The sequence below is a fragment of the Saccopteryx leptura genome, chromosome 2 (genome assembly GCF_036850995.1).
Source record: "Saccopteryx leptura isolate mSacLep1 chromosome 2, mSacLep1_pri_phased_curated, whole genome shotgun sequence".
Lineage (NCBI taxonomy): Eukaryota > Metazoa > Chordata > Mammalia > Chiroptera > Emballonuridae > Saccopteryx > Saccopteryx leptura.
The window spans coordinates 290842291-290869417 of record NC_089504.1 but is presented as its reverse complement, the minus strand read 5'-3'; the positions used below and the strand labels follow the sequence as shown (position 1 = coordinate 290869417).

At 55.0% G+C, this 27127-nt stretch overlaps 1 protein-coding gene across 3 annotated transcripts; it reads right to left on the bottom strand.

Moving 5' to 3' along the window:
* Window positions 1-861: 861 nt before the first annotated feature.
* On the bottom strand, window positions 862-27127 carry RORC (RAR related orphan receptor C). 3 transcript variants are annotated; one of them, XM_066362489.1, is made up of 12 exons: window positions 27006-27104; window positions 25241-25291; window positions 24823-24852; window positions 13639-13724; window positions 13214-13355; window positions 11491-11994; window positions 11140-11261; window positions 10031-10163; window positions 7849-7956; window positions 7559-7669; window positions 5515-5624; window positions 862-1732 (listed from the first exon to the last, which is right to left on the bottom strand). In XM_066362489.1, exons 2-12 carry the CDS (start codon window positions 25251-25253, stop codon window positions 1571-1573), a joined length of 1521 nt encoding a protein of 506 aa, XP_066218586.1. In that variant the 5' UTR covers window positions 25254-25291; window positions 27006-27104; the 3' UTR covers window positions 862-1570. The 3 variants fall into 3 exon arrangements, with proteins under 3 accessions (XP_066218586.1, XP_066218585.1, XP_066218587.1); XM_066362488.1 differs by lacking the exon at window positions 25241-25291 and having other exon boundaries at window positions 27006-27127; XM_066362490.1 differs by lacking the exons at window positions 24823-24852; window positions 25241-25291; window positions 27006-27104 and adding an exon at window positions 21980-22053.

Sequence of the window (27127 nt, the reverse complement as noted above, 5' to 3'; positions counted from 1 at the left end):
GCCAAGCACCCTCCTTCGGGTTGCCTTTCAGTTTCCCAGATGTAGGGAGACTGTGCCACCTCTCAGTGTAAATATCCCCTGAGGGGAAAAGTTCTCAGCCCAGAGCATCCCCTGTGGAGCTGAGTTGGAGGCTCCCAAGCTTCAGTGAGGGAAGACTGGAGTGGGTCTAGAGTCCTTACGGCGACGGCGACGGCAACACTGACAGATGGCTGGGCTGGAAACCTGAGTCGCCACACAGGAACCAGATTGGAACGAGACTGCAGAGCGCTGTGTAGGTAATCTTATTTAAAGCTCCCCTGACACACACACACCTCTTGCCTTTAAAATCATTTTATAAAGAATGGCACAAGTTGGGGTTTATGTTTACCCAACTAACCTCTCCCCGGACAGGGAAACCCCTCCTGGGACCTGCTGTTAATGCCTCAGCAGAGGGCTCAGGGATCACAACTTGTTATAAAGCCAAACTGAGTGCTTGGGTTACAGAAAAGGGCGTCCTCCTCCCTCCTGGAGTTGGTGGTTCCCAATCGCTGAGGAGAGCTGGGCCAGAGCGCAGGTCTCCCTCAGTCCTCCAGGGGTCTGTCCTTCACCATCTAACTGAGCAGCGTCCCACCATCTCTGCTTCTCTTGGGTGTTCTTGTGACAGGAGGCAGCTGGGCTGTGATAGTTTGGAGCACCCAGGTCTGAGACGGTGGATGGGCACCACGGAATGCTCTGGGGTCCCTTGGATTGGTGCTCTTCCTGAGGCCACTAATCTCCTCTGAGCTGTGCCCTCAAAGAAGACGGATCAGATATGTCTATGGAGCTGCAGAATTCCAGGCTGAATGAGTGTGTGTTCACCTGTATGCAGAAACATGTCGCTGATCAGATTTGTAACCCCTGATGTCTATTTTTAAAGTGCACATAAGAGGTTTGAGTTCTCTCTCTGTCTATGATGTTACCCTATACCCAAATCCCATAAAAAAATTATCCCCAGCCCCTTACCCTTTGTGTATGCAGTTTTTTTTTAGACCCCAGGAAAAGGGCAGGGGGCCCAACCATTTTCTTGCCGAGCTGGGAAGGAGGGAGGCAGAAAATCTAAAGGTCCAGATTCAAGTTCTATACAGGTCTTTCTGGGCTCCAGCCACCAGTCTCGGAGCTTGGTGCTTCTCCCTCTGCTAAAGCCCGCGGGAAAGCACAATGAGGTATTTAAAAGGCCTATTCTTAGCTTCTGAGCCCAGAATTGAGTTCCATTTGTCCAGGGTGTCCTAGATCCCCCCTGTTGTCCTGAGGACACCTTGGTCCTCCTAAAGGTTCTTAGAGTCCCCCCACCCAGAGGCTAGGGTGAGGGATATGGGAAAGAGGACAGAACAAAGCCGAGGCTGGAGATAGTGTTCCGCTATCCCCGCCCTCGGGCTCTTGGCCCACAGCCAGAGAGGCCTGTGGGCAGAAAACCAGTTTCAGCATTTGCTCAGTCCCAAAGATAAGGTAGGGCCATACTCCAGGGGGCATGAGAAAGGACAGGCCGAGGGTGGGAGGCGTCCAGAGAGGTGGTCCAGCAGGATCTAGGGAAGGAAAGTAGTCCCTCTTCAGGTCACTCGGACAGCCCCTCAGGTGACTCGATTTCAGTGCTGAAGAGTTCCTTGTAGAGTGGGGGGAAAGCAGCTTGGACCACAATGGGGTGAAGATGTTGGAAGGTTTGCAGCTTTTCCACATGCTGGCTGCACAGGCTCCGAAGCTTCCCCTTGGATGGCAGCTGGAGATGGGTTAGTGAGGAAGGCAGTGGTCAGTACTTCAGCGCTCTCCCCTGAGCAACAAAGTCCTGGCCTAGGGTGACCCTTGTGCTTTCTCCTGTGCACTTGGCCCTTGAGGAACAGACCGGCTCCACTGGTAGGGATAGGTGTGTGTCAGGAAAGTGGAGGGAAGGGAACACTGATGGGGGCCAGGTGCACGTTTTCTGGGTGAAACCCCCGATCCTGTTCCTGCTACTCCTAAAAGGAACCCTGTTAAAGCCTTTAATTTACACTGTATGCTCTTATAATAGTGACATTCTTTGCCTCTCTGGTTTATATACTGTTACATGACTCTTTCCCTCTGTTGATACTGTTTCCCTCACCTGGAATGCCTTTCTAATTCTTTGCTGGGCTAATTCTTACTTTTTATTTATTGATTGATTTCAGAAGAGATAAACATCAATTTGTTGTTTCACTTATTTATGCATTCATTGGTTGATTCTTGTATGTGCCCTGACTGGGGATCAAACCCACAACCTTGGTGTATCAGACGATGCTCTAACCACCTGAACTACCTGGCCAGGGCAATTAATTCTTACTTTCAAGTGTCACCTCCTCTGGGAATATTTCTCTAACTAGTTTCTCCTCTCCCCAGATTAAGGGTCCTTCCTCTGGGTAGCACTTAAATACCATTTTAGAAAAATGATCCAACTTGTCTGCCTTCCCACCCTAGGTTTAAGCTCTTCGGGTAGGGTCTCTGTTACTCCATTCCCAATCAAATGCTCAATTACTGTTTGTTTGAACTAAACAATTTCTAAGCAGGTACCCAATACTGCTAGGACCCAGCCAGAGGGGGAATGAAAAAGACCCAGACACCCATGAAGAAACGGAGGGATACCTTGCTGGAGAAAGGATGAGAAAGCTATTTGTCTTATGCAGTTCCCCCTATAAGCAAATGAGGCTTAAAAACACCTGTCACAGTCACCCCTACCCCGCCTCCCCAGTTTAGTTCCCCAGGGAAAGGGCAGTCAGGGAAGAGCAGGCAGCATATGACCCCTAATATCTCTTGAATTGATTGTATTTTAATTTTTTAATTTGTATTGCTTTACTTTGAGTTTGTCTGGGCTTTTGTAATAGCTTCATTCATTCATTCATTCATTCATTCATTCATCAAATAGTTCCTGAGAACTTACTTAGGTAGGTACTGGAATGGTCTGTGGTGACTCATCAGTGAATAAAATAAAATACTTATCTTTTTAGTATATGTGCTGCTGAAGCGAGCACTAAAATACCTATCTTTATAAAGTGTATATTCTAGTGAAGGAAACAGAAAATAAACAAATATATAATATGTTAGATAAATTCTTTCTTTCTTTTTTCTAAGTGATAGGAGGGGAGATAGTGAAACAGACTCCCACATGTGCCCCGGGATCTACCCTGCAACCCCACCTGGGGCTGGTGCTTGAGTACCAAGCTATTTTTAGTGCCTGAGGCTGACCCACTCAGACCAACCATCCAAGCTATCCTCAGCACCCAGGGCCACTGGCTGTGGGAGGTGAAAAGGGAGAGAAAGGAAAGATGGAGGGAGAAGCAGATGGTCGCTTCTCCTATGTGCCCTGACTGGGAATCAAGCCCAGGACATCCATACACCAGGCCAATGCTCTAGCCACTGAGCCACCAGCCAGGGCCCAGATAATTTCTTTAAAGAACAATAAAGAAGGTTGAGGGGTTTTTTGTATGAGGTGGTCTGGGAAAATCTTTCCAGAATGAAGGGATGGAGCAAGCCATTTAGAAAACTCGGGGAAGAACCTTCTAGTAGGTACAAAAGCTCAGAGACACAACCGTGTGTGATGAGTTTGAAGAACAGCAAGGAGGCCAGTATTCCTGGAATGGGTTGATAGGCCAGTGGGAGAAGATGAGGTGAGAAAAGCAGTCAGAGGTCATGTCATGAGGCTGGTAGACCATGACACAGTAGACTCTAGACTTGATTCTCAGTATGATAGGCAGCTGTGGGAGGACTGAGAACAGCGCTGTGTGGCTGATGTAGGACAGAGTTGGAGCAGGGGTCCAATTAGGAGGCCTCTCTAATAGTCTAAGTGAAAACTGATAGTTCGGGAATGGGTGTCGTGTGTGTGGTGACAGTGGGGAGGTGATTTGCTTTCTAACTCTTTCCCAGGTTCCAGTCTCTCTCTCCACTTCCTAATCTGTTTTACCAGACTTGACGTCCTTTAGGCCAGAGACTGTTGTTTAAGTCATTGTTGTATCCTCAGCACTGGGCACCGTGCCTGGCACATAGCAAGGGCCTGTGGCTTGAGTGCTTACATAAGTGGTTCCTTTACACTGGTTCCAAATTAAATTGCTTAAATAATAGCTCTGATGATATCATTCCTCTACCCCTGGGGGCTCACCATTGCCTAGAAATAAAGTCTTTACTCTTTAATATGTCATTTAAAGTCCTCTCTGATTTGCTCCCTGACCTAATTTGCAAGTTTGTCTCCTGCTACTTCCCTGCCTCCATCAGCCTGATCTTACACTTCAGCCAAAATGTACCATGAACTATATTCTCCATATAGTCATTATTTTGCTCCTTATTTTTGCTCATATTGTTCTCTAAACTTGAAATGCCTGCCCCATTCCCATGAACATCTGTTAAAATCTTAGCTATGTCATATCCTAGTTTTATTTTTATTTTTTACAGTGATTTTAGAGAGAGAGGAAGAGAGAGACAGAAACATCTATTTTGTTGTTCCACTCATTTATTCATTCACTGGTTGATTCTTGTATGTGCTCTGACTGGGGATCGAACCCAACACCGGAACGACACTCTAACCAACTGAACTACCCAGCCAGGGCTTTCATGACCTAGTTTTAAATGTCATCTTCTCTAGGAAGCATTTATGATGTAACTTTTAACCCCCAAATTATTATTATCGTTGTTATCGTTATTAGTGAGAGAGACAGGAAGGGAGAGAGATGAGAAACTTCAACTCCTAGTTGTGTCACTTTAGGTGTTCATTGATTGTTTCTCATATGGGCCTTGACTGGGGGGCTCAAGAGAAGCCAGTGACTTGAGCTCAAGCCAGTGACCTTGGAGATTTGAACCTAGGACCTCAGCATCCCAGGTTGACGCTCTATCCACTGCACCACCACCAGTCAGGTCTAAGATGATTTTTAATCCTGTTCTTTGCTCTTCTAACATTTCCCCAATATCTGTTATCTAAGTAATGTATCGGGGGCACAGGGATATGGTGGAAAAAGCACAGGGATAAAATCTTGCATTTATTACTACCAATCGTGTAAACTTGGATAAGTCACTTAAGTCTCTTTAACCCTACAGGAAGATATTAACACCTGCCCTATTGACTGAGCTGCCCTGAGGATAAGAAAGCACATCTGTGACAGCACCTTTTAAATTTCCTTTTGTATCATATATCACATCCTTCTATATGTTAGAGCTATTGGTGCATGAGCTTCTTCTTCATAGCAGACTGAAAACTCGTGATGGGGACAAGGACAAAGCTCTGTATCTTTCCATTCCACGGTGCCTTGTATAAGCAGGTGCTGGGTGTTAGCTATATTAAACTGAATTGTTCCCTGGAGGTCCCTCCCAATTCCAGGCTCTCTAACTTTCTGTCTTCATGCACATAGAAGTGACTGCTTGTTCCCTTAGTTCCTGTGCATCACAAGCTCTCTAATGCATTATGACAGATGCTCTTCTGTACTCTCAGACCCTGGGCCTCATAAGCCCTGATGTCACAGCTCTGGCACTAGGCCGGACCTCTTCTACCCCCGTGACTGCTCCTACCTCTGCCAGGATGCCTTGGCGATGAGTCTTGCAGAGATGGTGGTGAAAGGCCAGCTCCAGACTGGACTGAAGCTGTTCTACTTTCCTTTTCTCTTGGAGCCCTGGCCGGCCTGAAGGAGAGGATGGGGCCATAGTCAGAATAAGAAAAAACCATGGACATGAGCTTCCACCAAAATGGTGCACTATTTTGGACATCTGTGTAGATGAGGTCTTTCAGCTGAGTGTGTGTGATTGTGTGTGTGTGTTGATTTGATAATGGATAGCTCTGGGGCCTTGGGACTGGCTAGCTGTGTACAAGGAAAACTGCGGAGGGGGATTAAAGGGATGAGAACTTCTGATCTCTCTACTCCAAACTGTCTTTTCCTTGGTAGCCCATCCAATGCTAAGCACTAGGATTCTGCCATGAGAAAAAAAGGGATTGGACAAGTCCCCTGTCTCTGGCCAAGGATGACTTCGGTTAGGAGATGGCCTTCGTGAAGCCACCTAGGCCAGCGTCAGGGCCTCTGCAGCAGTCTGCAGCTAATTTCAACCACCTTTAGCCCTGGCTCCATAAAATAGCCGGAAGTCATCTTTCAAACCTTTTTTTTTTTTTTTTTGTATTTTTCAGAAGTTAGAAGCGAGGAGGCAGTCAGACTCTCGCAAGAGCCCGACTGGGATCCACCTGGCATGCCCACCAGGGGGCGATGCTTTGTCCATCTGGAGTGTTGCTCTGCTGAGGCTGGAGCCATTCTGGCACCTGAGGCGGAGGCCATGGAGCCATCCTCAGCGCCCGGGGCCAACTTTGCTCCAATGGAGCCTTGGCTGTGGGAGGGGAAGAGAGAGACAGAGAGGAAGGAGAGGGGGAGGGGTGGAGAAGCAGATGGGCGCTTCTCCTGTGTGCCCTGGCCGGGAATCAAACTTGGGACTTCCACACACCAGGCCAATGCTCTACCACTGAGCCAACAGGGCAGGGTCACCTTTTTTTTTTTTTTTTTTTTTTTTAAGTGAGAGGTGTGGAGGCAGGGAGGCAAAGAGACAGATGCCCGCATGTGCCCTGACTGGGATCCACAAGCAAGCCCCTTACAGGGTAATGCTCTGCCCATCTGGGGCAGCTGCTCCATCGCTTGGCAACTGAGCTACTTCAGAGCCTGAGGTGAGGCCATGGAGCCATACTCAGCACCTGGGGCCAACTTGCTCAAACCATTAGAGCCATGGCTGCAGGAGGAGGAGAAGGAGAGAGAGAGAGAAAGAGAGAAGGGGAGGGGTAGAGAAGCAGATGGTCACCTTTCCTGTGTGCCCTGATTGGGAATTGAACCTGGGACTTCCACACACCAGGCCAACGCTCTATCACTGAGCCAATTGTCCAGGGCCATCTTTTAAAACTTGACTTTCAGTTTAAGGAATATTTTTAGGTCTCTACTCATTGGCAGAGCCAGAAGACTGATAATTTTGGTCTGTAAATTCAGGTTAGTTGTTTGAGCCATTTCCTCAGGTTCTCTAAATACTTGGCATTCTGTTGGCCCAGCTCAGCCTAACCTACTCCCTTCTAGTAGAGAGATGTCCAGAGTCCCCCACGATGGCACACAGTCTTAGAGTTAGTCCACACAGAGCAGTGATTCTCAGATTTGGTAGCACATTACGATCACCTGTGAAAGGCTGTTAAAAATTCTGTTGTTCTGGCTGCACCCCGGATAAATAACCTTGGAGTCTCTGGGAGGCAGACCTAAGTAGCAATTCCTTTTACAGCTCCCTAGGTGATTCCAATGTCCCGCCACAACGGCATGACTGACTTGGATGGACAAGCAGGCTTATTTCTCTTAGGGAAGTGGCTCACTTCACTTCTTTCTCACATCTCCCTACTTCTCCACCCTGCCTGTGCTGCCCTCTTCCCTCTCTCAGGCTCCTCTAAATCTTCATTTTAAGTAATTTTATTTTACAGCTATATTGCTCATGTGCTCTTTAAAGCAATTTCCCAGATTTAACCTCATCTGAAGGTCCAGACTCTTTACTGTCTGTCACACCCCCACTAGCTGAATGTCCCTTACCCTAGCCCAGCAATACTCACTGGCATTGATGAGGACAAGGGCTGTGTAGAGGGCAATCTCATCCTCAGAAAAGCTCAGGGAACTCAGGGAACGGGAGAAGTCAAAGATAGAGCTGATGAGCTCACTGCAGCCTGATGGACAGGAAACAAAAACGTGAGCAGCTTGGAGTGGCCACAGTGCAATGCCTGAGGATGCCCACCTTCTCAGTGTTAGGAGCAGACGAGGCAATCTGTGCCGAAAAGAGGGCGCCCTGGGTCTTGAAGCTTTAGACCCATCCAGCTCCTCTCTCCCATTCCCCCCTGGCCCTCACCCAAGGCTCGGAACAGCTCCACGCCACCATATTTGCCTTCAAAAAAGACTGTGTGGTTGTCAGCGTTGTAGGCCCGGCACATCCTCACCAGCACCACTTCCATTGCTCCTGGGGCAGGAGGGGGAGGGGGCGGGAGGTGGGGAAGGTGTCACACAAAGCAAGGCATTGTATCTGTCCCTCTCAGCATCCTGGTTCCTTAACTACCTCCCTCCACTCAGGCCTGCCCCACTCCACCCTCTGTCCCCCACCCCCCAGCCTGCCCCACTCCACCCTCTGTCCCTCATCCCCCCAGCCTGCCCCACTCCCCATCCCCCCAGGCCTGCCCCACTCTACCCTCTGTCCCCCACCCCCCAGGCCTGCCCCACTCCACCCTCTGTCCCCCACCCCCCCAGGCCTGCCCCACTCTACCCTCTGTCCCTCATTCCCCAGGCCTGCCCCACTCTACCCTCTGTCCCTCATCCCCCCAGGCCTGCCCCACTCCACCCTCTGTCCCCCACCCCCCCCAGGCCTGCCCCACTCTACCCTCTGTCCCTCATTCCCCAGGCCTGCCCCACTCCACCCTCTGTCCCCCACACCCCAGGCCTGCCCCACTCCACCCTCTGTCCCCCACCCCCCCAGGCCTGCCCCACTCCACCCTCTGTCCCCCACCCCCCCCCCAGGCCTGCCCCACTCCACCCTCTGTCCCTCATCCCCCCAGGCCTGCCCCACTCCACCCTCTGTCCCCCACCCCCCCAGGCCTGCCCCACTCCACCCTCTGTCCCCCACCCCCCCCAGGCCTGCCCCACTCCACCTTCTGTCCCCCACACCCCAGGCCTGCCCCACTCCACCCTCTGTCCCCCACACCCCCCCAGGCCTGCCCCACTCCACCCTCTGTCCCCCACACCCCAGGCCTGCCCCACTCCACCCTCTGTCCCCCACACCCCAGGCCTGCCCCACTCCACCCTCTGTCCCCCACCCCCCCAGGCCTGCCCCACTCCACCCTCTGTCCCCCACCCCCCCCCCCAGGCCTGCCCCACTCCACCTTCTGTCCCCCACACCCCAGGCCTGCCCCACTCCACCCTCTGTCTCCCACACCCCAGGCCTGCCCCACTCCACCTTCTGTCCCCCACCCCCAGGCCTGCCCCACTCCACCCTCTGTCCCCCACCCCCCAGGCCTGCCCCACTCCACCCTCTGTCCCCCACCCCCCCAGGCCTGCCCCACTCCACCTTCTGTCCCTCATCCCCCCAGCCTGCCCCACTCCACCCTCTGTCCCCCATCCCCTCAGGCCTGCCCCACTCCACCCTCTGTCCCCCATCCCCTCAGGCCTGCCCCACTCCACCCTCTGTCCCTCATCCCCCCAGCCTGCCCCACTCCACCCTCTGTCCCCCATCCCCTCAGGCCTGCCCCACTCCACCCTCTGTCCCCCATCCCCTCAGGCCTGCCCCACTCCACCCTCTGTCCCTCATCCCCCCAGCCTGCCCCACTCCACCCTCTGTCCCCCATCCCCTCAGGCCTGCCCCACTCCACCTTCTGTCCCCCACCCCCCCAGGCCTGCCCCACTCCACCCTCTGTCCCTCATCCCCCCAGCCTGCCCCACTCCACCCTCTGTCCCCCACACCCCAGGCCTGCCCCACTCTACCCTCTGTCCCCCACCCCCCCAGGCCTGCCCCACTCCACCCTCTGTCCCCCACACCCCAGGCCTGCCCCACTCCACCCTCTGTCCCCCACACCCCAGGCCTGCCCCACTCCACCCTCTGTCCCCCATCCCCTCAGGCCTGCCCCACTCCACCCTCTGTCCCCCATCCCCTCAGGCCTGCCCCACTCCACCCTCTGTCCCCCATCCCCTCAGGCCTGCCCCACTCCACCCTCTGTCCCCCACCCCCCCAGGCCTGCCCCACTCCCCATCCCCCCAGGCCTGCCCCACTCCCCACCCCCCCAGGCCGCCCCACTCCCCACCCCCCCAGGCCTGCCCCACTCTACCCTCTGTCCCCCATCCCCCAGGCCTGCCCCACTCCACCCTCTGTCCCCCACCCCCCCCAGGCCTGCCCCACTCTACCCTCTGTCCCCCACCCCCCCCAGGCCTGCCCCACTCCACCCTCTGTCCCCCACCCCCCCAGGCCTGCCCCACTCCCCATCCCCCCAGGCCTGCCCCACTCCACACTCTGTCACCCATCTCCCAGGCCTGCCCACTGCCCCAGCTACCTGCTTTGAGCAGCACAATCTGGTCATTCTGGCAGAGCTCCATAAAGCCCGAGAGCCTCTTGGCGAACTCCACCACATACTGAATGGCCTCCGTGAGGCGGTGGGCACAGCGTTCCCACATCTCCCACATTGACTGCAGGGAAGGAGGAGGGTCCCCCTGTAGCCCACTTTATGACCCAGTGACTGCTCCAAGCCCCTGGGAGCCCGGACTGCCAAGTTGCAGGGGGTAAGTTATGAACTCCCACATTCTCTCAGTACGGCCGTGTTGCCTAGTCTCAGCACACATGCGCACTCAGGGTCAAGTCCTTCATTGGGTTGCACACACTGAGCACCCACCAGACGCTGGTGCTGAGTGAGCTCTTGTGGGAGAACAAAAAAAAAGGCAAAGAGAGAGAGAGAGAGAGAGAGAGAGAAGGGGAGGGGTGGAGAAGCAGATGGCCGCTTCTCCTGTGTGCCCTGACTGGGAACTGAACCCGGGATTTCCACTCAAAGCATTTGCATCTTGATGAAAAAAGAACACACTGACTCCTTTCCCAAAAGGACATACCGAAAGGTCTTAATAACTCAGAGAAGCAACAGTTCTGTGCCAAATAAGTGTTTTTAGAGCAAGTGGTATATTGTCAGAGTATAAGAACAGAAGTTTGGAGGCCAATGGATCTGAATTTGCCCTTGGCTCCACCACTTTGTGACCTGGAGTGACTCTATTAACCACTCTGAGCTCAGTTTCCCAGTCCATTAAAAATAGAAATACATGCCAACCTTATCAGTTGGTTGTCATAACGGTCAAGGATAATTGATGTAAAGAAGCGTTTAGCACAGTGCCTGGCAGAGAAGGGTGTTCAACAAATGGTAATCAGGGCTCTGACTGTTATGTTTGCTACAGGATCAAGGAGAGTGCACCATGGTGGGGTAATGGGGACTAAGTAAAATGTCACTAGGCAGAGGCTCATCCATCTGCTGGGGTATAGACAGCCGTCACTTCAAATTAGGTACATGTTTGTGCCTATCTGATGCCCTGCCTTGCCTCCGCCCACATGGTGTGCCAGTGGCCATCTCTAGACTCCCCAGTGGTGGGATGTCCTCCCTCCTGGCAGGTCCCTTGGCCTCACCTTCCTCTGGTAGCCAGCCACCTCCTCCCTGGAGAAGAGGTTGGAGCGCTGCCGTAGCAGGTCCTCCAGCCGCAGCTGACACGTCTCTCGGAAGGACTTGCACACATTCTGCACCAGGTGCTCTGGGGCCAGAGGGGAAGGCACAGGCTCCATCTCAGCTGGCTCCCACCCTGCACCTATGAAGGGCACCCCTCTGCCTGGCCTGCCCCTCCTCTCCCTCCCCGCAGCCCCTTGTCCAGGATCCCTTTCTCTTGGGCTCATGTTTGATTGACATGGGGTGCCCATTAGGGCTTCTCTCTTGGGAGCCCCTCCCTCATCATCCCCACCCGTTCTGCCTCCTCAGCTGCTCACCAATCTCTGTCAGGGAGGCATAGGGCACCTCTGGGGTGCTGCGGAAACTGGGACTGCAGTAGTTGTCTGGTCCTTGTCCCGCTTCCCTCAGCCCAGGATCCTCAAAATGAAGTCCACATCTGTCAGGGGTCAGTTGCCTGCTCGCGCTATAGAAGCTCTCTCTGCCTTCAGCCTTGCCCCGCTCAGGGCTGTATTCGAGCTGGTATGAGGCTCTGTTGAGCCCGGCCTTGGCCAAGCTGTTGCAGTAGGAGGGCCTGGAGCCTGGGGCTCTCAGGAGGCCTGGGGGACAGGCAGAGGCCTCGGGCAGGTCAGGCGAGGAGCCCAGGGGCAGCTGCCCACCTGGGAGCCCCAAGGTACAGGACAGGGGGTCTGCCCCTTGTCCCCCTGCAGGAGGGGTCCTGGCCACTGGCTCCCGTTGCTGCTGTTGCTGCTGTTGTAGTTGTTTCTGCACCTCAGCGTGGAGAGTGTCCCTTTGCTTCTTGGACATGCGCCCAAACTTGACAGCTGGAAGAGGTCGGGGTTGAGGAGTGTTTCAGGCGGGAGGATGGGGACTGGCAGAGTCAAGTGGCATTTTGATTATGGCAGGATTAATTCACTGCTCCCTTAATAGCTGACTCCAAGAAGAACTTTTCAGGTCTCGCCTGAGAACTTCCCTTCAGGGGACTTTGGTCCCAGACCCTTCCTAGCTCTCTCTGTTGTTTGCTTCAGGGTTCTGTCCAGCCTAGACATTTTGGTCTCCTGAGTAAACAGTCCTAGCTTGAAACCATCTTCTAAATGTGGCAGAATTTAAGCAATGAGTCTGGACTGAGAATGCTGGCCTCCTGATATTGGGGCTGGGGTTGGTTGAGTAGGGGGCCTCAAGCTGTATTGGGGTCACCTCGCCTTTCTAGGAGGGTTGGAGGAAGAGGAGAGCTGAGAACACAGGTCTCCCTGTGGTCAGGCCTGCAGGCTCCCTGGTGACCTAGATACTCACCACAGCCCAACCCAGGCTCCGCGGCTTGTTCTGAACATCCTCTTCTGCTCTCTCTTTCCTGCCTTTTCACTCCCCCCACCCTCCCAGGTGTGGGGGCACAGCCCCTCGCCCCGCCTGCCCCTTGTGCCCCTCTGTGTTTCCTTTCACTTTGTTATTTTGGGCGCTGAAAAGTGCTGACAGGCTCCTTCTGGCTCCCCATCACCTCATGCCTCCCCCTGCCCCGCCTCGTGTTCCCTCTGTGGTGGGGTGGGGGCGGGGGGCGTGAGGAGGTAGGGGGTGAGGAAGGTGGAGAAAGGCACCAGGAGCAGCAGACCTCTCCACCCTCGTGGCCTCTGGGTTGTTCTCAGGCTGCTATTCCTGCCACCATCCTGTGTCCCAGGATAGGGATGCGGGGCTAGGAAGGGAGATGGGTCGGGACTAGAGTGACAGGGCAGGAGGGAAAGAGGTAGAACCTGGATGGCCTCTGGGCCAGCGAGAAGTGGAGTGAGGAGAACCCTCTCCAAGGAGAAGAAAATGAAGAGTTGGGGACCTTCGGGAAAGGAACGTTGTTCTAGCAGAGCCTCAGGTTGGGGACTGTGAAGAGCTAGGATGAGGGTGGCCCGCCTACCCCAACATTGGACAGTGGAAGACATGGGGCCTGTCAGGGAGGGGCAAAGAGCATTTGTCGTCCCTCCGGAAAGGCATCTGAAGAGCCCAGGCTGCCCATCAAGGTTGCAGGGAATGCGCAGGGGACTGCCCGCTTGGCCTCACCGTCTCGGGACATGCCCAGTGCCAGGCATTTCTGCAGGCGGCAGTGCTGGCATCGGTTTCGGCTGGTGCGGTCGATGGGGCAGTTCTGCTGACGGGTGCAGGAGTAGGCCACGTTACAGTGCTGGCTCCGGCGGAAGAAGCCCTGGGGAAGGCGGACCAGGCTGCTGACCCCGGCCAGGCTCAGCTCAGTCCCAGGCGCCGCCAGCCCACAGACTCCAGCCCAGCAACTCTCAGGCTCTATGATTAGTTTTCTCTCCAGTTCCTAGCACGATTGCAACTTGTTCTACAATCACTTTCCCACCCCTTGTGTGCTGGGCCCTCCGGGTAAGGCACTACTCCTGCTGCCGCAGGCGCCCGTCCCTGAAGCCAAAGGCCACCAAGCTCTCTCCTCGTCTCTAGGAGACTGTGTACATGTGTGTGCTCACCTTGCACCCCTCACAGGTGATGACCCCGTAATGGATCCCAGATGACTTGTCCCCACAGATCTTGCAAGGAATCACTTCAATTTGTGCTGGAAAAGAAAGAGCGTGAGGTCAGCCCAGGGCCTTCTCTGGCACTTACCCTGTGTTCCTGGGCTGTGGCTACTTCCCCGTCCCACGGCTCGCTTGCTCTCTTCCTCTGGCAAAATGGAAGAAGCGGAGTGCCAAGTCATGCTCAGCAAAGGGTCTGTGGAGGCCGTTTTTTATTTTGTGGGGCTGCAGGGAGTTGCAGGAGTTGCACCAGCTCTAGAGAGGCAGGGAAAGCAGCTGCAGGGAGGCCACCTGCTCAGCCCTTCAAGTTGTAAAGCTCCAGTTGCCTCCCTCCCGCCTGGGGACCTAGGAGTTCTTACTGCTTCACAACACCTGCTTCCCGCCCAGGGGGGCTTCCTCTGTGCCCCTCCCCCACTGGGGCTCAGCTCCCGTGGCAGAGCGTGGGGTATGGCGGGAAGATGTGGTGCAGTAGGCTGGGGACACCTGGGGGCCAGGTAGAGATGCCCAAGCTGGGCCGTGAGGGCTGAGGGAGGGGCAGGGTCCACAGAGTGGGGCCCAGAGAGGGCAGGGAGCACAGGAGAGCGGGGCTAAACAGGCCAGCTCTGCTGGATGCCTGAGAGCCGGGGAGAGAATCAAACAGGGTTCCTAGGCCCAGCCCCAGAGCAGAGAGAGGGGGGTGGTGTGTATCAGCGCGCAAGAGTGAGTATGCTTATGTGCCTACGAGGGTCTCTGTGTTCAGCTCTAGTATATGCGCACAAATCATGAATGTTAACACTGCCTGGGACTTGAGACCACCTCATTCAACCTTTCCTTTCCTTTACAGAAGAAGAAAGAGGCCAGATGAGGAAGGTGGTTGGCCCAGTGTCACGCAGCCAGTTTGCCCCAGAGCTGGGTCTACATCACAGTTTCCCTGAGCTTTCCATTATGCTATTTTGTGTATGTGGCTTTTGGGGTACACAAATCAGCGGTCATGTTTGAGTGTGCTTGTGTGTGTGTGTGTGTGTGTGTGTGTGTGTGCGTACACATGAAAGGTATTTGTGATTTGTGAGCCAATGGGCATGTCTGCTTGGGCCGGGTACGCACATGTATTGATATATTTGTGTTAGTGTTTGTTTTCTGGGCAGTAGGACCCCCTCCTGGCCGCTGAGCTCCTTGTGAGCTTTGCTTGCCCTTCTCCCTGCGCTGATGCTGCCCCAGGCTCATTGCCTCTACTTCTCCCTGTCCCTGTCAATGCCCACAGCTCTCTACTGAGTGTCAGGGATTAGCACCTGGCCTTCTGCCGGCCCAGCTTTGAAGGGGAGCTGGGCAGAGTTGGGATTCCTGCTATTTCAGGTGTTTTCGTCACTCCCAAGGGCACATGGGCCCCTTCTCTGCCATCATTGACCCTCTGAGGGGGAGGCCCGGGGTGGACCAGGCTAGAAAAGTGGTCTAGACCTGAGGCCTCTTCTCATCTCTGACATGTCTCCCTCTCATCTTCCCCCACCAGGCAAACACATTCCTGCGAGCTCCCTGTGGGCGCAGATCTAGAACCCGGTCGCGGGTAGAGCCCGCTGAGGTGAGGTGGGAGGATGCCCACAGCTTGCCCACCACGCCCTGGAACACTCTTTTCATCGTCCCTGAACCATCATCGCCTCAGGCCAGCCTTGGGGTGAGTCAGAGTGAGCAGCCGCCTCCTCCGGGGAAGCAGGGCCCAGGGGCGTCTGAGGCCCTCCCTCCATTAGGACTTGAGTCCTCAGCTCCCGGCCCCACCTGCCTGCCTGCCCCAAACCCACACAGAGAGCTGGGGTCATCAAGGACAGACAGAAAGTGAGCTTTCCGATTCTCCCAGTAAATGAAGAGCAGATTGGAATGCACGTAGGGGAAGAGAGAACAGGAGGGGTTCGCGTACTTGGCAAAGGGACAGAAAGTGTGGGGCAACCATGTGTCAAGTCACTTAGATTCTCTAGGCCTCAGTGTCCTTGGTAAATTCAGGGTAAAAATAACATTGCCTGTACACGGGTGATTGTAGGCAGTGCGGTTCATGTTAGCGCTCGTGGAAAGCATAGTGCTAGAGGCAAAGCGCTGTGTGGGCCAGTTGCTGCTACGCGGCCCGAGGGCGAAGAGGGCCCGTCGGCATCTGAGGTCCACAGACATGCTTACGCCCATTGAGTCTGCCCTCAGCTCACACCTTCCCCCCAACACTGTGGTATCTCTCCCCTCAGTGGACCTAAGCCCAGAGAGAGGAGAAACCAACGTGGGTCACCCAAAAATGTGAGTGGGAGGGAGATTAGGCCAAGCCACAGTGGGAACTCAGGTTCCAGCCCCGCCGTCAACCACAGGCCTCCCTGCCTGTTCCCTTCTCCCAGAGCCACATCCGTGTGCGTGTGTGTGCTGACCACACGGGTGACCCAGACATATCTCCTTGCCCCATACCTGACCTGCTGCTGGTCCCGTACCCAGGGACCAAACAACAGGGTCACAAAGACCTCGCCCTTCTCGTGGAACAATGTGGCCGGCCACTGGCCCCCTTCACAAATACTGTGTTTGGGAGATGTCTGAGTTTGGACCCCAGCCACCAGGCCAGCCATTCTTCCATGTCCCCAACTGTAGTCCGAGTCAGAAGTACCCAGTGAGGCAGACACAGAGTCAGAGGGTCCCAGCCAGATGGTCAGATGAATAGAGACTTAGACCCAGAGATGGAGAGATGGCCAGAGAAACACGGAGAAGCCCCACTCATGTCCTGACTCTGTCAGCACTATCGGGCCCTCTTGTCCTAGTCCTCCCTCCTTCCCCTGCCACCTGTGTCCCCTTCGATGTCATCTACCCAAAACCTCAAAGAGAAAGTCCCAGTGCGCACGAGTGTGACTGTGGAGGAGGGGAGGGGAGAGGACGGGAAGGGTACTGGCAGAGGTGGCAGTGGGGGTAGCAGGGGTTGAAAAACACCTCGGATACTTTACCCAAACCCACCCCTGAGCCACTGCTCTGAAGCAGCAGGTGCTGGGAACCCAGATTGGGGAGGGGGTGCTGAGTAATCACAGGATTACTCAAACTGTTGCCTGGGAGCCTGGCCTGCCAGGAACTTACCATCTAAGGGCCTGATGGTGCCAGGAACTAGAACCAAGCAAAGGTCAGGAACCTCTGGGCCAGCCCTGCAGCACAGCCCCCTCAGCAGCCTTCCTCTGCCCGGGCCCTGCCCACACTGCTGCTTCAGGAAGATCTGCTGGTCTCACTGTCACTCTCTCCCAGGGGCCATCAAAGGAAACCCTCTGATTCCAGGGAGAGAGAAATGCCTACACGCACACGCTATCTCCTGAAATCATCTAGTGACTGGATGACTCTAGCCCTTTTTGTCTCAAACAGGATCGCCTAGAGATCTTGTTAAAATGCAGGTCCTGACTCGGGAGGTCTGAGGCCCTAGATACTGAGTTTGAACAAGCTCCTGGTTGGTGTCCAAGCTTGCTGGGCCTCAGCCTACACTTTTAAGTAGCAAGAATTTCCTCCTTTTCCTGGTTTTTGTGCCAGGCTGCTCCCACCGGGGTTGAGGGTGGTGTTGGTGGTCTCCTCCCGAGGTCATTCTGGTATCTTCTCCATCATCCAGTGTGACGTCTAACGACATCATTCTGATGCAGTACTAGGAAAGGAAATGAATCTCTCCTGGATTGCCTCGGACACTGCAGGATCCCCAGGGAGCTTCCTGCCAATGAACATGTCCTAGGTGGGGAAATACAGTACAGGCAAAGCAGTCTGCTCTCCCTCCCTCTAGCCTCCTCTAATCTCATTCTTCTCACAGCTGTGAGACTCACTGATAGCGCACTTTGAATACATCCAGAGCTGGCCCTGTGCCACCCTAAGAAGCCAGCTCTGGGCCCCGTCCTGGTGCCCTACGCCACAGAGAGGAAGTGGTAGGTGCAAAGTGGGGCCTGCAACCCTGGGGGAATCTCTCCCCTCCAACCCCAGAACTATCCCCAGGCCTGGTGGAGAAAGGATACGGACAGAGGAACCTGGGATCCTCGTCTCCTCTTGGCACCGTCAGTCTAGCAGGGGTCCCCAAACTTTTTACACAGGGGGTTAGTTCACTGTCCCTCAGACCGTTGGAGGGTCGCCACATACAGTGCTCCTCTCACTGACCACCAATGAAAGAGGTGCCCCTTCTGGAAGTGCGGCGGGGACCGGATAAATGGCCTCAGGGGGCCGCATGTGGCTTGCGGGCTATAGTTTGGGGACGCCTGGTAGAGTTAGGCCTTCCCTCTCTTCTCTTTCTCCTTTTCTCCAATGGATGTTGATTAAGGAGGAATAATAATAGCCATAAGCATTGGCCGAATTCTAGCTCTGTGCCAGGTTTTATATGTTTTTCAATTAATGATCACAACGATCCTGTGAAGTAGATATTACTTGCATTTGTCCCCAATTTACAGGTGAGAAAACTGAGTCCAGGAGAGAGTAAGTGGCTTGACTAAGGTTACACAGCCAGAAGTGACAGATCTGGCATTTGAAGTCAGGTCCCTCAAACTTGAGAGCCAGTGTCCTTAACCATTTTACTAAATACTCTTCAGGGACGAGCTGCCCAAGTGCACTGAAGAGAATGGGGTAGGGAGAGGTAACTTACTGGCTGCGGGGGGCGGGGGGGGGGAGTGGGAAGTGAGGGGGTGGCCAGGAGGGAATTCACGGAGGGTACCCGTGGAACTAAAGCCAGGAGTCATGCCTAGTGTAACGGTCCAGGGAGACAATATCCCTCTGTCTCAGCTCTTCCTCCACGGTGGCAGCCTCCTCCCGCCTGTACCCATTTCTCAGGGGCATGCTTCTAAGGCCAAGGTGGAACAGCGCTCCCATCCCAACAGAGCTCCTGACTGGGGACTCCTCTGGAAGACACGCTCCTTTGGGGTGTGGACTGGCTTTCACACATCTCAGTAGACCTCTGCAGAAATGAATGAGTGAACAGAAAAAAGGAACGTGTCTCTTTTCTTAGCTTAGTGCCCCCTCTCCCCTCAGCCCAAACTCTCAGTCCCTTTCCGCACGGAGACCACAGCCACTCTCCTGTTCCCCGGCCTGTTGCCAGCCTCTCTCCTTGCTCAGCTCTCAGTTCCCGCAGCTTCTGCAAAGCTGAAAACCACGGTGGTGGGTATTGCCGGCAAGGGAGGGGCTGGGGGTTGGGTGGGGGTCAGGAGAGAAGCAGTTCTACCTGGTGAGCACTGCTCCCAGCCCATGGCGAGAATTTTCTGCTGATACACCCAGATCCCGGGCCTGAGAAAATAGCGAAGCTAAACTTCAGGTGGGCGAGGGAGAGTCTGGGGTTCTGAAAAGCCATGAAAGAGCCAGCCACCTGAAACCCCCTCCTTGTGCCCCCGCCACCCCCACAGTCTGGGACAGGAGAAAGGAGGGGAAACAAAAGAATTGAGTGAAAACAACCAGTGAATGGGGGAGGGGATGAATCACTAGGAGGAAGCTCTGAGTAGCGGGAGCCCAGATGTCACACTCAGCCACCTTCCCTGCCTCCAGGGCTGTGTCATCTCCTTTCCAGAGGCGTCTGCTGCTCCAGGAGGCCCCGAGGACTCGGAAGCACCCTAGTTCTGGCCCAGAGGTTCTGGCCCAGAGGCCCTGCCCCGTTACCATCCTTCCTCCCAGATAGACATCTCCATCCTTTCCAAGCCCCAAGTCCCAGGGAAGGGCACCACTGTGGCAGCAGCGGGAGGAGTGGACCAGTCATTGGAGGACAAGAGGAGACCCCAGGGCTGCCTTCCTTGGAGAGCTCTGTAGCAGCAGAAATCAGTTTCCTGTCTGAGTCAGGGGCACAGAGGCAGGACCGGGGGGGGGGGGGGAGCCACCACACCCATGTCTGGAGATGGGACAGGCTGGGATGCTCTAACTTCTAGAGCCCCGTGCTGGGGGCGGGGTGAGTGGGGTGTTTGGGATCCCTGTTAGGAATGGGAAGAGAGGAAATGGGGAGGGAACAGGAGAGATGCAAGGCAGGAGGGGCTCTCTGTGGCACCTGGAGGGTGGACTTCTTTCTGGCTCACTGCTCTTCATTAGCATAACCAGAGCTGAGAAAGCTCAGGCACAGTAAAGACAGGCAGGCACCTGTACCCCTTGTCCTCCACCTCCCCGGGCCTAATGCCGGGGCTTTATTCCTATGGCTTCACACTAGCCATGGCCTGAGCTAGCTGACTAGGCCACCCTCCCTCTGGCTGACTGGGGGAATTCTGGCTCGTGGACATTTCCTCTCTACTTAGGAGCAAGGATCCTGTACCACCCTTCCAGAAACTCCATGAAATCCATACCTCCTTCTCTCAGTCTTCCCAGACCCCTTCAGTACTCAGTGTGTCCCCTTCCATGCCTCCCACTCTCCACCTTCCTGAGGCCCCCTCGGTATTCTGTGTGCCCCCTCTACTGCCAGCACGCTTTCTGCTGCCTCTCTCCCCGAGTCTGTGTGTCTGTGTGTCTTCTGCACTCCAGTTCTGTCTCTGGTCTCACAAGGCAATGTTTGGGCTCTGTTGGTATTTCTCCCTTTATACCTCCATTTGGACATCACCTGCATCTTTCTCTATTTCTCAGTCTGTTTCTGCTCCTTGATCTTTGGGTGTGTCATAATCCCAAGCCCCCAGTGCTCCAACTTGCCGCAGCTGTCGTCAGAGGACACCGTGGTGGCTGGCACTCATGTGGGGGCAGTCAGGTAAGTTGGGGCTGTGACATTCCCAGAAGTGTCTAAGTGAGAAGGACGAGTCGCACAGAGCCCCAACCAGAGGAGACCCCCCCTCTCCTTTCTACCGGCCTGGATGGAGCTGTGACAGGACCTGTCATCTCCCTTACCCGGTCCTGGGGACTCCTGCCCTCCTGCCCAGCACTGAAGCATACCAGTCATTGGTTCCTGTAGCGGATTTGCTGGTTTGAGACCATTTCTGGGAAGACAGGTCTGCTAAACTTTGTGCTAATGGGAAAATCTAGGAGGGAAACTGGTGCTCCGGGGGCCCCTTCTTCCTGTAGAAGTTTTCGGCTCTTCTCCTAGCCCCTCCTGGCCCACCCCAGCTCATACAGCTGCACTGGAGTCTCCACCCCACGCAGTGGAGTTTGCTCCTTTGCTCTCCTCCTCGCTTCCAGCCTCTGGGAAGCCTGAGTGCCCTTCACTACCCTTGGGGGTGCCTAACTCTGGGACCAGGGCTTGGTTCTGGACCCTCAGAACTGGGAGCCTCTCCAAAACTGGTTTTGTTTTTAAATTGAGCTTCCTTGTTTTGCAGATAAGAAGATCATAGCCCAATGACTTGCCTAGACTACACGGCTAGTCAGTGACAGATGTGGCAGCAAAACCTGGTCTTTAGACTCTTAGCTCATGGGTCTTTCCAGGTCCCAAGATGGCCTTGCTTCTGCGTCGTATGGGAAGACCCCAAGTTGAGGCTGGGGCTGCCTCAGGGTTCAGGCCACTGGGGAACGGGGCTTTCCTTTTTCTCCTTTACCCGGTGCTTTGGAAGTTCTTTGGTTTCTCCTACATGAACATGGGGACTGGAGGATTTGCCCACCCTTGCTCTCCGAGAAGGCACAGGATCCCTGGACATCTGTCTGCCAGCTGTTGGCCCATGACTCCAAGCCAGGAAGGAGGTAAAGCTGAAAGCTTTCTGCTCCCATCTCCACTGCCTGATCCTGCTCATCAAATAGGTGATTGAACTTGGGTGGGACACACACACACACACACACACATGCACGCACACACACTCACACACTCATGGCACCCTAGCTGGATTCAACTTGGTCCTTGTGTCCTTGAGCTGGGCAGAAAGCATGGTGGCTCTGAGGCCTGGATGCGGGGGTTCTGACCCCTTCTGCCTGCTGACCTCACCTGATTCTCACTGTCCCGCTGCTCCAGGTCACAGCAGCTCCTCTGGCCTCCCTTTCCAGCCCATTTGCGGGCAGGTTGAAGGCACAGAGGGCCACCACGCAATGGGAGCCGGGAGAGTGCATTCAGGACACCTGTCAATCGCAACCTTCATCTACTACAGCTGTATGATCTCAGCCTTTCTGTGTCTCAGTCTCTTTCTAAAAGGAGGGTACAGGGCATGTCAGATACTCTTGGAGATCATTTCCAGAGCTCATGACAGAGGAATGAGTCCCTTTACTATCACCGCTCTAAGAGCATTGCCGGAGAAGCCAGACACCCCGGCTACTTCACCCACCTCCCAACAGACCTTAGCTTTGATCTGGACACACCCTGTCCGGACAGAACACTCAACTTTGCTCACTTTGTTCCCAAGACACCCCTCCTTTCCAGAGGACCTGGGGATGACGACCAGATCGAGGCTTCCCCTGCTCCCAGGTGGCCCCATTCACTTACTTCTCATGGCTGAGCTGTGGTCTTTGCCACCTTGGCTCCCTGTCTTTTTCAGCGGCGGGTGGTCCAGAGATGTGGCACAGCTGGCAGCAGGGTGGGGGGCGAGGGCACTCAGCAGAGCTTCAGCCCACAGCTCTGCACCCAGCTCTCCCCCAATGCTTCTGGGCAGGGGGGTTTAAGCTAGCACCACACAGGTGGCCTACTGACAACCCCCCAACTCTGCCACCCCCCACCCCTCCCTGGGGTGCAGCTGGTAGGATGACAGGCGCCCCACGTGGCCAATCTGGGCCTGGGGCAGGGTGTGAGGGGCGGGGCAGCAATCGTAGGGGGCGTTGGAAAATTCCAAAACCACATGCGACAGCCACACGCTGTAAAGACTGTTTCCACCTGACAGGGTAGTTCTGGCTGGGAAGCCAGAATGGAGCTCACAGGAGCCTGGGGCCCTTTTCCTACTGCCCCTCCCCCTGAGGACCCACAAGCCTGACCCTCTTTGCCAGGTGACTCCAGAGACAGGGATGTTTCAAGAGGTAAGTCACAGGATGTCTGCCCGGGGTGGTGGCTTGTTCCACCTGAGACCCTGTGGACTGCCAATAGCTGTATCAACTGAGGCACAGTCTGGGAGGCTGCCCCACCATCCACCACGCTCATGCCTTCCCTATGGACACAATGTATGCCCTGGGCTAGGGAATAAATGATAAGTGTAGCAGTAATAATTATCAGACAAGTGACCACTATCTATAGGAGGGGTTAGTCTGTCCAAAATTTCCTCGGGAGCAAAACTGCTGAAATTAGAATGATGATGGTGATGGTGGTGGTGGTGCTGGTGATGATGATACATACTATGTATTAGCAATGGTTCTTACTGGTCTTTTTGTTGTTGTGGTTCCTAATGTTTTATATGGATTATCTAATCCTCACAAAATACTTCATGAGGTAGGTACCATTATCTCCATTTCAAAGATGAGGAAAGTGAGACACAGAGAGGTTAAGTAACTTGCCCAAGGTCACACAGCTAGTAAGTGGTAAAGTCAGGATTCAAACTCAGGCAGTTTGGCCTCAGATTCCATTTGAGGAATGGAAGGGTTTCTCTGGTCCAAGTCTGCTCTGGAGCACATCACAGCGTGGGACAGCTCCTTGTGTTTGAGTTTCTCCCCTGAGGGTCCTTCTGAGGGGCCACTCAGCCTCATAGCTGCTTATGGGTACCTCAGCTGGGGAGTTCCCTCTTCAGGACACCTTAGTAATCAGGCCCCCTCTTGGTCTGGCGGCCCCTTCCTGGGTTCCTTCCTTCTTGGGGTCATCTTAGTTTGGAGACCATTTTCAGAGCAACTCCACCTGGGGGAGGTGTTACTCTTTCCTGGCTTTTCTGGGGCAAATCTCTTAATTTAAGAGGCCTCTGATCCTGACAGGAACTCTCGTAGCTCCTCAGCCTGGTACAGGCCTTACCCTTTGTCCTTTCTCAGCTCTCTGGAGCTGGGCAGTGGCTTGGGCAAAGGGCTGCCAGTCTGGGTTCTTGGAAGGACACTCATGGGAGTAGGGAGGTTCGGGTGCATGGGACCAGTGGATTGGGAAGGACATAAAGGGGTGTGGCCCTGGCCCAGGTTTCCGTGATAAGGCGTTAAGGCTAAGAATGGAATTTAGCTTCTTCCAGTTCTAGCTGCTCCAAAACTCCCCCTTCACCCCCCACCCACATGTGGTCCCTATCTCCCCTCCTCCAATTCATACGTCACTCCTTGACCCGCTTTCCTCCCAGGGCCCTGCTCAGCATTTCCGTGGGGCCCTGTGGCTAGGGGCAGGCGAGGCACAAATCAGGATTGTGCTGAGCAAAGCAAGCCCCCACCCAGGAGGGTGTAGCGTCCTGAATGGCCCCCAGCCCTTGTCTGCCCAGAGCAGGGACAGAGTGATGCTGCTGCCCTTGACGATTCCTCTGCCTGGAACAGGAGGTTCTAGGCAGTTCTGACAGTGGAAGGGGCGGCAGTGAGCTCTCAGGAGGAACCGGTCAGCGACTCAAGGGACAGCCAGATAGGTAGCTCCTCTGGCCCCAGCGTTGTCCTCATCGAGCCAGGGACCCCTGCTCATGGAGGTCTTCCACAGAGTGCTCTCAGGCTGTTAAGGGTGTGCTTGGTTCTGATGGGTTATAAGTTCTGGGACTGAGGTGGAGTGGGTGCATTTTCTGGTGGCATAACTTCTCCCACAAACCAAGAGGGTAGACCTGAGGTGCTGAGAGGTCCCTAGAGAGGATGCTTACTCCCTAGTATCCATTGGGAAGTCCTTCCTGAGCTCTAGTCTCTTCTTACATGCTGTAGCCTCACTCTCCGGGGGCCCTGGGACCCGGAGTGTCCCTCTCCGTTGTGTTTTCTGCAGAGATAAAGGCTTTCCTGCTCTCCAGCCCTGACCAGCCTGGCCCCAGGCTTGTTCACACCCCAGGATGTGTTAACCACAGAAATGAACACCAAACCTGGCTCTGCCCACAAAGCCTGATGCAGGCCACCGGGCTCCCGCCCCACCCCCTCCATCTCCTGTGTCTCTGTCCAGCATGGCTCCCTTCCTTTCCCCACAGCTCCCTGCTAATTGTTCTTGTTTCTTTGAGATGTTCTCGCTCACTCTTCAGGCTTCCTCCTTATCTCGTCCATTGCCCTGATCTTGAGGTTTCCTCAACCCTTCCCCTCCTTTCCCCATCTCCCTCTCTCCCACTCTCCCCTGCTTTTCTTGGGTCCACCTCTCTCCAGGCTTGTCCAGGTTTCTGTGTAACCTCGTGTCTTTCTTTTACAAGAACCACCCACCACCCATGAGGGACTCCGGGCCATCTCTTCACACCCAGTACCATTCCTGCCCAGTCCTCTACTCACAGGTGTGGGTCTTCTTTGCAGCCAGAAGCTCTGTAAAGAAAAGAGAGGGGTCAGGGCCAACAGTTGCAGACACTGGGAACCGAGAGACACTGCCCCCACTCACAGGCCCCCAGCCTCCCTATTCCTTCCCAGCAGAACCTGGTCTGAGGAGAAGGTGGGACTACCTCCACAGCACCTTCTGTTCATCATTTCCTTCCAGTCCTCGAGACTGCTGTGCTCCTCACCAACTCTGGGACTGCCCAAGCTACCCTTTCTGCCTGAAATGCCTTTCCCTCCCCCCCTCCCCCCAGTTTAGCCAACTTCTCCTCAGCCCTCAAGTTTCCCATAGGGTCTCCTCCTTAAAGAAGTGGTACGTGCCCCTCTCCCTGCTCTGGTGCTTACACGCCCAGGACCTTGGGGCTGATTTCCGGGCACTTACCGCATTGTGTCATTATCTGTGAACCGGGGCTTTTCTGCTAGATGGTAATCCCTACGGAGACAAGGACTGTGTCTTCCTTATTCACCTTGTTATTCCCAGAGCCTTCTATAGGCCTGGCCCATTAGCGGTGCAGAGTAAATATTATGCAGCCAGAGTTAAACCTCTGTGGGAATTAAATCTCTTGATTGTTGATTTGTGCCTGAAAGCACTTGGGAATCCCAGAGGTGTGGGGTTGAGAGTAGGAGGTGAGGACGTTTGGAGGAAGAGGATGCTGCAAGCATGGAGCCTGCTCTGCCTCCCATAGGCCCTGGCTCCCCTGGCCCACCAACCTGCAAAGGAAGGAAACCCTTCCCATCTGCTGTGTGGCATCTGTCTCAGTGGGGAGTGGGCAGCACATGTGGGTTGATGTGGGGTGAGCAGGAAGGCATGGCCCCCAGAGGGGCTGCTGAAGGGAAAACCTTCGCTAGAGCCTTGTTGGGGTTGTTCATTTGCATGGTTTGCATTTATTAAAACATCTACCAAGGGAGCCCCTGAAGGTGCTTCCCCTGCCAGACCTGGTCTCTTTCCTATATCCACACAACAACTCCTCATAAGACACAGGGACAGTCTTTTGTCCCAGAAAACCCTGCAGCTCTGCCTATGCCTCCTCCAGTTTCCCTAATCTTTGAATCTGCTGTCAGTTTTTTCCTTCTGTTGTCCAATCCTGGACACCTCCCTCCCCTGGACCCCACAGTGCCTCTCTGGCAGGCTTCCTCCACTGGGCCAAGTAGGGTGGGTAGATTTGAAGGCCTGGCCTTTGCCGGGGTGGGGTTGTGGGGAGGACTGCCCAGGGAGGGAGTGGCTCCGTCGGCCCCTCCTGCCTCCCCGCCCATCCTGCCTGGCCCCACCCAGCTTCCTCCCTGACGTGGCACCCTGGCACTGCTCTCTGGCCTCCAGCCTTGCACCTCAGAGCGGTCCTGGATGGGGGTGCCCCCTTGCGTGCCTGGCAGTGGCGTTCTTCCTCCACCAGGTGGCCCTGGAGTTTGGAGGCTGTGTCACTCCGGCTTTCCCCCTTAGTGCTCACAGCTGACCAAGCATGTCGCCATGGGGTCTGCTCTGAGGGGGTCTCTGAACCAGGTCGTTGGTGGGGCCAAGGACTGCCTGACTCTGTCCCCTGATGCCTGGGCTCGGTACCCCACATTCTCTGCAGAGAGGAAGCCCCATGCCCCTGGCCAGTGGGAGGAGGGCACTGGGCACAGGCAGCTTGCTTCTTCCCCCCACCCCTGTCTGTCATCCTCAAAGGCAGCACGGGCTTTCCCATTGGTGAGTAAACAGAATGGAAATGGCCAGCTTTCCTGCCACTGCTACCCGGGGTCCTGCCCCGCTGAACCAGTATAGCTCCCACAGGGCACTGACATTTGGGGGGTGCTGCCCACATTCTAATCCTTCCCTTGATCTGGCTTGCCTGCCTGTACCCCTCTCTCCCGCCACCCCACTTGTCTCCTCCTTCCTCACTTCTCCCTTTCTTTTCCCTCCATGTATTTCCTGCTTCTCCCTCTTTCTTATTTCTCCTCCTCTGCCATGTCCCCCGCCCCTCCTCCTGTTTCTCCTGTTTCTATCAAAACTTGTCCTGTCTCACCTGTTGGGGTCCCTTGACAATCCATATCTCTCCTTCTCTCTTTCTTGTCCTTCCTCACTCACTCACTTCTTGACTAGTCCCATCTCTTCCTCTCCTCTGACCCCCTGGCGTGCCTTCCACCTGCCTGCAGGGCCTAAGGCCTCTTACCCTGTGAGGCTCGGTGCTGTCTCTGTGGGGCCCTGTCCATGGGGCAACTCCCTGGGTGCCGTCCTTGCTGCCCTGGCTGCCCAGGAGGGCAGAGAGCAGGGCCCAGGGGAGGGGGGAGGGCA

What these genes read in the sequence shown, in the direction of transcription:
- RORC (XM_066362488.1), bottom strand. Translation starts at nt 27,045, where the DNA reads ATGGACAGGGCCCCACAGAGACAGCACCGAGCCTCACAGG. An exon ending in TGCCTCCCTGACAGAGATTG is followed by an intron (nt 11,262 to 11,490) that starts GTGAGCAGCTGA and finishes CTCTGGCCCCAG; the next exon opens with AGCACCTGGTGCAGAATGTG. An exon ending in CCTTGTCCTCATCAATGCCA is followed by an intron (nt 5,625 to 7,558) that starts GTGAGTATTGCT and finishes CCTCTCCTTCAG; the next exon opens with GCCGGCCAGGGCTCCAAGAG.